The sequence below is a fragment of the Microcebus murinus genome, chromosome 4, assembly GCF_040939455.1.
Source record: "Microcebus murinus isolate Inina chromosome 4, M.murinus_Inina_mat1.0, whole genome shotgun sequence".
NCBI lineage: Eukaryota > Metazoa > Chordata > Mammalia > Primates > Cheirogaleidae > Microcebus > Microcebus murinus.
Genome location: NC_134107.1, coordinates 8,296,373 through 8,305,389, shown reverse-complemented (window position 1 = coordinate 8,305,389; position 9,017 = coordinate 8,296,373). Strand labels below are relative to the sequence as shown.

Here is a 9,017-nt window from a genome sequence, read left to right as displayed (position 1 = left end):
CCGGCAGGCTGTGACCTCGCGGAGTCGTCCTCCACGGGCGGCTGGGACACCCTTCCCGGCCGTGGGGGCGTAATCTTGGCGACCGGCGCCAACCGGGCGCGTCTACGCGACCGGGATTCGGGAGAGGCGCCGAGCTCAGGCCTAGCTGCGGGCTAGGGGATGGGACCCGCGTCCCCTCTCACCTAGAGGGCTGGCTGGGTCTGCGTCTGAGGGGACCCCGATACACTCAGGCTAATGGCCGTGGGCCAGGGCCCCCCAAGACCCGCGTCTGCCCAGCACGCTTCCCCACCCCCAGAGTCCCCTCCGCCTGGGTGAGGCGCGCAGTGACTCCACCGCGTCCTGCTCCGACCCCAGGATGGTGCTGTAGGCTCTTGGGTGGGTGGCGGCCCTTCCTCCGTGGCAGCTGGGCATTAGGGCCAGGCCATGTTGTATGGTCCTGCTGCGGCTGGGAAGCGCCCTGGGAGCACAGAGCCCAGCTATTGGCCAGGGCTCCACCGCAGCTGGGCCACCACCTTGCTCCCCCTGCTGCACCAGGTCCCAGTGCCTGGAAGCCGGGGCTGACGACTGCCCAGCTGCCTGCATTTTGGACAGACCTGGACCTTACCTGCTGGGGACGAGAAGGACAGGGGGCCCCTGAGCTCTGGTGATCCTTAAACCCCACTTAGTGAGCAAAGGCCTGTGAGGGGTGGGCAAATGAAGTCCCAGAGCTGGGCCTGGAAACTGAGTCATAGCCAAGGTCAGCTTCCTCAGAAAGTTGGGGGACTCATTTTGGGTGCCACAGTCTGCTGTGATGGGGGTGGTGGGGGGGCCGTGGGACTTGATCCGACCACACAGCGCCAGAGGGGCCTCAGCAGAACAATGCCTGGGACACCTCCGTATGGGCAAGAGCCAAGTCGCACGTGGACACTTTCTGACCGTGCTGAACAGGTGTTCTCTTGTGTGGGTACAGACTGGCCCCGTGCCAGCTATCTGCGGCAATTATGTCCAGGAAAAGCTAAACTCAAGGCAACAGGATTTCTGAGCCCGCTTCTTGGGCCTGCTTTTGTTTTTAGAAACACTCTTCTCTGCCCAGCTCTAGTCTGTGGGGGCCCCCAAGCCTTGGCCAGAGGAGGGGGAGGAGCCCACACAAAGGCCTGGGCCACTTCCACATCAGACTGCAAGGCCTGGCCTAGGAAGCAGGCCCAGGTGTCAGCAGGTGATCCGAGGAAAGGGACTCCCTGGGATTGGGCTGGGGAAAGGCTGGGTTTCTTTGCTGCAGGCCTTCTCAGAGCCTTGAACGTCTAACATGGAGTGTCTGCCCAAGAGAAGTCACAGGGGCGCTTCCTGCACTCACTGTTGTGCACAACACCCTCCCCTTCTTTCCAAGAAGCATCTCGGGAAGAGTGGTGTCCTGCAAAGAGCACTTTTGGAAATGAAGGGGGAGGAGGACTCAAGGTCTCTGACTCACGCTGGCTTGTCCTCTGGACAGTGATCCCGAGCAAGTCACCTCGCCTGGCTAGGACATTTCCTCACGCCGAGAGTGACGCGCTCGCGATCTTTTCAGTGGCTCCCGCCAAGTTCCAGGGGGCTGTTTTTGACTATTACAGGACTTGTGTCCCCAGAATCACACCACTTTGCGGGGACAGCAAAGCAGGAAGTCTCGAGCCGCAGGAGCCGGGTCGGCAGCCTGGGCAGGGGAAGTTGTGGCTGGAGGCAAGGCCAGCTCAGGGCCAGCAGGGCCTGTGTCACCCCCTCATGACGGTCATCCCCACAGCAAGCTTCCTCCTACCCCGACAAGGACGCTTTGGCCTTCTGAGTTTCTGCCACCTGATGCTCTTCAGCCTGAGGCCTGGGGAGGCTCCAAGTCCTAAGGGTCTTAGTTGTGGGGGCCCTCAGGACAGAGCAGGCCCAGGCCCCCCACAAGACACCAGGATCATGGGAACAGCCGGCCTTCGGTGACCCTGCACTGCGTGCCTTGGGGAAGATGCGTGGGAGACAGGGGTGCTGGGGCCGTGGCCCAGCCTTGGGGAAGCCCGATGGGTCCCCTGGAGCCACAGAGGCAGCCTGAGGATGGCCCCACCCCCTCCCTGGTGGCTGGATTCAAGACAGGAGGCCACGGTGGGGTTGGAGCGGTTTTACTGGGCAGCAGGGGCTGCGGGCAGAGCCAGGCAGGCGGGGGCGTCACCGGTACAGGTAGTCGGCCTGGATGTTGGCGGCGATCTCAGCCTCCCACTTGTCCCCGTTGTTGAGCAGCTTCTCCTTGTTGTACAGCAGCTCCTCATGTGTCTCGGTGGAGAACTCAAAGTTGGGGCCCTGCAGGTGGGGTAGAGGGATGGTGGTGTCAGGCCCCTCCCAGGAGCGCCAGCACTCTGAGTCCCCCATCCTGGGGCCCGCTCACCTCCACGATGGCGTCCACAGGGCAGGCCTCCTGGCAGAAGCCACAGTAGATGCACTTGGTCATGTCGATGTCGTAGCGTGTGGTACGGCGGCTGCCATCAGCCCTCGGCTCGGCCTCGATGGTGATGGCCTGGGAGAAGGGGACACCGGGCACTGCCACACTGACCAGCATGTCCGAGCCCCTGGGTCTACCCCTACCCCTACTTCCGTGTCTGCACGGAACCCCTCACCTCTCAGATGCCTTCCTGACACGCCCAGAAGCCACCCCTCACTTCTCCACCCAGGAACAGATTCCCCTCGAGGGCCGGCCTGTCACCTGCCTTGCTCAGTGCAGCACCCGCAGCCCTAGGGGCCTCGCTCTGCAGTAAGCGCTAGATTACAGGCACACTTTGTCTTACTGCGCTTTGCAAATAATGTTTTTCCCCCATAAATTGAAGTTTCATGGCAACCCTGCTTCAAGTATGAGCTCACTTCATTTCTCTGGGTCAGTACTTTTTAGCAATAAAGTGGTTTTTTTTGTTGTTTTTGAGACAGAGTCTCACTCCGTTGCCCGGGCTAGAGTACCGTGGCGTCAGCCTAGCTCACGGCAACCTCCAACTCCTGGGCTCAAGCGATCCTTCTGCCTCAGCCTCTCGAGTAGCTGGGACTACAGGAATGCCCACCATGCCCAGCTCATTTTTTCTATATATTTTTAGTTGGCCAATTAGTTTCTTTCTATTTATAGTAGAGACAGGGTCTCTCTCTTGCTCAGGCTGGTTTTGAACTCCTGACCTCAAGCAATCAGCCCACTTCGGCCTCCCAGAGCACTAGGATTACAGGCGTGAGCCACCTCGCCCGGCCTGTTTTGTTTTCTAAGAGAGAGGGTCTTGCTCTGTTGCCCCGGCTGGAGTGCAGTGGCATCATCATAGCTCACTGCAGCCTTGAACTCCTGAGCTCAAGCGATGCTCCTGCCTCAGCCTAAGTAGCGGGGACTACAGGCATGAGTCACCATGCCTGGCTAATAAAGTATTTAAGTATTTTTTAATTAAGGTGTGTACGTTATTTTCTCAGACATAATGCTACTGCATACTTAATAGGCTGCAGTATAGCATAAACCTAACTTTTATATGCACTGGGAAAATGTGTGATTCTTTATTGATGGTCTGGAACTGGACCCACATTTCCAGAATGTCTGTACTGTTTGTTGTATGTTGAACAACTCTCTGACTTAAGTCTACTTATCCTCACTTGACGGATGAGAAACCTGAGGTTCAGAGAGGTTAAGGGGCTTCCCAAAGCAAAGTGAGGGACAGAGCCCAAACTCAAAGGCATGTCCTTAACTCAGTTCCTGAGTGCAGCCTCGTGCCACCTGGAGGAAGGGCTGAGCTGGGCCTCCCACAGCTGAGAGGACCTTCGAAGGTGCTTGGCAATGACCCTCATACTCCCCTGCCCCACGAGCATAATGCCCACTAAGCACAGTGATCTTTGGCTGGTAGCCTCATCTTTTTGTGCCCATAAAAGAGGGGATAACAATCTCTACGTCCTAGGGTTGTTGTAAAGATTACATGAGATAATATGAGTAATGAGCTTGACACGGTGCCTAGTCCGTCTGCAGACAGCACTATCTGGAAGCCACGACTATCATCGTTGCTGCTGTCTGGGGACTCTTTTATGTGTTTGTGGTGTGTGGTTGGAGTGGAGACATCAAGGCCATAGCTCATGGCCCGGAGAACCCAGGAATGGTCCAGGAGACAAGCTAGGTCTTAGACAGGAGCCACCCAAGTCACAGAACACTGGGGGGTGGGACAGTGAGTAACGGCCGTGCCTGCTGAGGGTCGTGCTAGGCACACCCAGGGGTCTGGGCCACAGCCCTAATCACATCTCTCTGTTTCTGCACTAACAGGCCCAACTCCAGTGGGACAAGATCCACCAATAGAACCAAAACCTCCAAGGAGCAGCAACCAGGGGTAGGGAGGTCTCAATTGTGGCATTGTGTCATTGGGTTCAGCCTGCAATAGGCACACAGACAGGGCTCCTGAAACCAGTGCTGTGTCCGGGGAAAATGGACAGCTTCACGTGCCACCCCGTGGCTCACAGGCCCCGGTCTCACACCCCTGACCAAACACCAAGGGGGATCCCACGTGGGTCCCACACCTGCTCAGGCTAGAAACTTCACTCGGCAGACTCGCTCATTCAGCATGCTCTGGGATAAGGCCTCGCTGCTCCCACTTATGGGGGGATGTGGCCAAGAGAGGGAAAGGGACTTTCTTGGCAACACACATCAAGCAGGGGCAGGATTCGGGCCCAGGGCACCTAGCCTCCCTCCTGCAGGGGCAGGCGCAGGGGCCGGGCAGCAGCCAGGGGCTCACCTGGGCAGGGCAGATGGCCTCACAGAGCTTGCAGGCGATGCAGCGCTCCTCTCCAGATGGGTAACGGCGCAGCGCGTGCTCCCCGCGGAAGCGCGGGCTCAGCGGGCCCTTCTCAAAGGGGTAGTTGATGGTGGCCGGCTCCCGGAACAGGTAGCTCAGGGTCATGCCCAGGCCTGTGGGCAGCATAGGCATGGTGGGCGGGGGGTACCTCCCCCTACACCTCTGTGATTACCCTGCCTGCCCTGTCCCCTCCCCCCAGGACCCACCTCGGAAGAGCTCAGTCCACAGCAGGGTCCGGGCTGCCCGGTCGGTCACTGACCTCATGTCCATCTCAGACTCTTGCATGTTCACGAACTCTGCAAGGTGGGCAGAGAGGGATGGCAGGAGGCCTCACACACACCTTTCCTCCCTCAGGAGTTCAGCTCAGGGAGATGTGGCCTGGCCCTCACTTCCGGGTGAGAGAGTTGGGTTCCCCAGGGGACTCTTCATTCACCAAACCTTTCCCAGCCTTAGCAAGGGCCTGTGAGGCTGCCTCCAGCCCTGGCCAGTCCGTGCCCACTTCTCCCTGTGCTTGGGCGGCCATTTGAGCAGGGCTTGAAAGGGGAGTCAAGGAGTGGGTAAGGGGCCTGGTATGGGGCTACAACCCCCTCCCCATCATGGGGGAGGCAGTGAGATCACACCTGCCAACCCCTGCAATGATGGGTTCTGCACCCAGGAGCCATAGTCAATCTCTCTTTTTTTTGAGACAGAGTCTTACTCTGTTGCCCCAAGTAGAGTGCAGTGACATCATCATAGCTCACTCAACCTCAAACTCCTAGACTCAAGCAATCCTCCTGCCTCAGTCTCCCGAGTAGCTGGGACCACGGTGTGCACAATGCCTGGTTAATTTTTCTATTTTTAGTAGAAACATGGTCTCGCTCTTGCTCAGAGCTGGTCTCAAACTCCTGAGCTCCAGCAATTCTCCTTCCTTGGCCTCCCAGAGTGCTAGGATTACAGGCGTGAGCCACCACGCCCGGCCTATCAATCTCGTCATCATCCTCATTTTAAGAGTGGAAACTTGGCCAGGCGCGGTGGCTCACGCCTGTAATCCTAGCACTCTGGGAGGCTGAGGCGGGTGGATTGCTTGAGGTCAGGAGTTCGAAACCAGCCTGAGCAAGAGCGAGATGCCATCTCTATATATATAACAAAAAAAAGAGTGGAAACTGAGGCTAAGAGAAGGGAGTCCTGACAAAGCCAGGACTAGAACCCAGGTCTCCTCCCCCACCTCTGGCAGGACCACAATCAGAAATGCCTGTACTCACTATAGGTGGCTGCCACTGCACTACTGTGGAGGCTCCGGCCACTGGGATGTCCTGCAAGGAGAGAATGACACTCTGTGGCCATGACCTCATGCCAGGAGACTGAGCTCCCCCACCCCCAGGAAAAGCTCCCTTGGTCCTACCTGCATTTGCGGCTTGGGCCAGGGCCCGCAGTAGCATGGGCGTGGTCAGGCAGCGCATCTGGGGGCATAAAAAGGGAGGGAGGAACATAATGCTGAAAACCTGCAGACATTAGTAATACCAAAAAACCCCACAATGTGACACCTAAAACCTTATTTGTTTTCCTTCTTAGTAAGAGTATCCAGGACTTGAGCAGGGCTTGAAAGGGGAGTCAAGAGGCGGGTAAGGGGCTTGGCATGGGAGCTGGTGAAGAGAGCTGGTGTGTTCAGAAAAAGAGCTGTGGCAGTTCTCAGTCTTTTAAAGACATCCACGGTTACAATTTATTTTTATGATACTGCTTTATTAATTGAATAAACATTTGGTTGTATTCTGTGGTACAGCCTGAGCTGTCCAGTTTAAGCCTGGTCTCTAAACCCTGTCTTCGATGAAAGCTATAACTAATAAAGACTTATTTTAACCAACCCCCTGCCCCAGAAAAAGAAAAGGGAAGGAGGCTGGTGTGCATCTAAGACCTGCCCCATCCAGGAACTCTGGCACTGCAGGAGCCTTGAGCCTAGACTCCAGGCCATTGCGTCCCCTGCTAACACAACACTCCTGTCAGAGGCACAGACAGTCTATGCTACCTGTTCCCATGCTCGGCACCTCCTGGCCCAGCTCAGCTGGGCTAAGGTTTAGAGAGCTTCTGTGGACCCCAAGTTCTATCTAACCTCCTAAGAAGCCTTTAAAATCCTTCCTTCCTCCCTCTCCTCTCAGAGCTCCTGCTGCCCATCTCTCCCTTCATCCTCCCCAATCTGACCAAAACTAACACTACCAGCCACCACCACCATGCACTGAGAGTTAACTTTCTGCCAGGCAGTGCGGTGGGCGTGGGGGTCACATGCACTGTCATCTCGTCTTACAGATGAGGAGCTGCTGCTAGCCCCAGTCACACGATAGGGGGATGGGCCAGGACTGAAACCCAGCCCTCCCCTGCTAGAAACCCTTAAAGGCTTAAATAATCCTCAGGATCAAATTCTTTTCCCAGCTTTAAGGCTCTGCTGGAACTGGCCCCCAGCCCGCCGAGTGACCTTGGGAAGAGGACGTCACCTGGCCTCAAGTCTCCACACCTATGAAATGGGGGGAGGGTGTCATGAGAACTAAAGGAGTTCGTACATGCCGACGGATTGGCCCAGAGCTTGGCACTAGCCGGACCTCAAAGTGCCCCTCCAGTGACCTGTAACCTCTGGCAGACCCCCTGGATTCCAGGCACCCAACCCAGCACCTTCTCCGACCTTTCCCATGACCTTTGACCCCACGGACGCCTGCCCAGCCAGGAGGCGCATGCGCCCTGAGGCTGCCGGCTCCTCGGTCAGCCCGCTACACGATTGAAGGACAGTGGCCGCGGGTCCTAAGCAGGCTGAGATGAAGCCCGACGCAAAGCCGGCGGCGCCAATGGGGACACTACACTCGGCCCTAACGCCGCGCTGCCCAGGCCCAGCCTTCACGACCGAGCTCGGGATACCCACCTTGAGCGCCGCCGCTTCTTCCCTGGCTGAGACGGTAGGTCAACCGAGAGGCGGAGCCTACACTCTGAGACGCTGCCATTGGGCCAGCTGGCTTCGCTTTTCCGAGCTGACCCTCTATGATATGCTCTGATTGGTCAGTGGAGCTACCGACTGATACGGACTCCAGACATATCTTTCTTTTGATTGGATAGAAGAGAGGGGGTACTTAAAGTTATGTAGGACGCCGCCATGTTGGTTTGAGGAGGCCAATAAGCGACGACTTCGAAGCCGCTGGAGGCGGGACTTCCGGGGCGTGATTTAGAAAGCGGCTCCGGGTCGCTCTGGGCGCCGTGGGCAAGGGCGTGTGGTAACAGAGGTACTGACGGCGACCACGATTAGAATCGCGGCCAGCAGCCACTCACTGCTCGGTCGTGAAGGCTGGGCCTGGGCAGCGCGGCGTTAGGGCCGAGTGTAGTGTCCCCATTGGCGCCGCCGGCTTTGCGTCGGGCTTCATCTCAGCCTGCTTAGGACCCGCGGCCACTGTCCTTCAACGCTTTACCCATATACGGCTTCATTTAATCCTCACGGCAGCCCTTTGTGGGGGTGCTACAAGACTTTATCAGTTGGGGAAAGTGAGGCATGGGCGTATTTAGTAACTGTCCCCGGGCCGTAGAGCTGCGGAGTGCGGCCGCCTGATCTGCACCTGGATCTGTATGACTCAGGAGCCCCGCTCTCAACCTGTGAATTCTGTGTTGCAGGCTGCGGCGCCGAGGCGGCCCCTGACGCAGTCTGCGTGTGTCGACGGCGGTGGTGGTCTGGGAAGGCTTCCTGGAGGAGGTCATGTTTAAACTGACAGTGAGTAGGAGTTGGGCAGGCCAGGAAGGGCAGAGAGGCGTGCCCTGCGTATGTGCAGAGGTCCTTGGACAAGGAGGACACGCACACTAGATGAGGACAAGGACAGGACAGGCCTAGTTCGGGCAGAAGGAGCAGGGGCTTGGTGACCGGTGTCCCCGGAGCGATGAGCAGAGCCTCCTAAGGATTTAGGACTTGTGGGCCACAGGAAGGCCCTGGAGGATTTCATGCCGTGGAGTGGCATGGTCCCAGCAGGTTTTGGGAAGATCAGCAGGTGCCCTTAGGAGAGGGTTGGGCCTGGGAGAAGGGAGGTCTGGGACGGTGTTCTGCACCAGGCCCTGGCTGTGGGCATGGCGATTTGGGTGTGGATCTGGGAAATCCCTTGGCGGTACAGGATCATCAGGATTTGCTCAAATACAGGACTTGGGAGGTAAGAAGCGGTGTCAAGCAGGAGGCCCGGGATTTTGGCTTTGGTGGCTGAATGGATGGGCCCCAGTAGGATAAGCAGGATGGGGAAG

The 9,017-nt window shown here is 57.6% G+C and overlaps 2 protein-coding genes across 2 annotated transcripts in view; one reads left to right on the top strand and one right to left on the bottom strand.

The window, feature by feature from the left end:
- Window positions 1-9,017, top strand: part of ACY3 (aminoacylase 3) — a 189,597-nt gene that overhangs the window by 115,407 nt on the left and 65,173 nt on the right. The window lies entirely within an intron of this gene.
- Window positions 2,099-7,794, bottom strand: NDUFS8 (NADH:ubiquinone oxidoreductase core subunit S8). The gene is made up of 7 exons (XM_012757424.2): window positions 7,669-7,794; window positions 6,166-6,223; window positions 6,026-6,076; window positions 4,991-5,080; window positions 4,725-4,897; window positions 2,378-2,506; window positions 2,099-2,292 (listed from the first exon to the last, which is right to left on the bottom strand). The coding sequence occupies exons 2-7, from the start codon at window positions 6,221-6,223 to the stop codon at window positions 2,161-2,163; spliced, it is 633 nt and encodes a 210-aa protein (XP_012612878.1). The 5' UTR covers window positions 7,669-7,794; the 3' UTR covers window positions 2,099-2,160.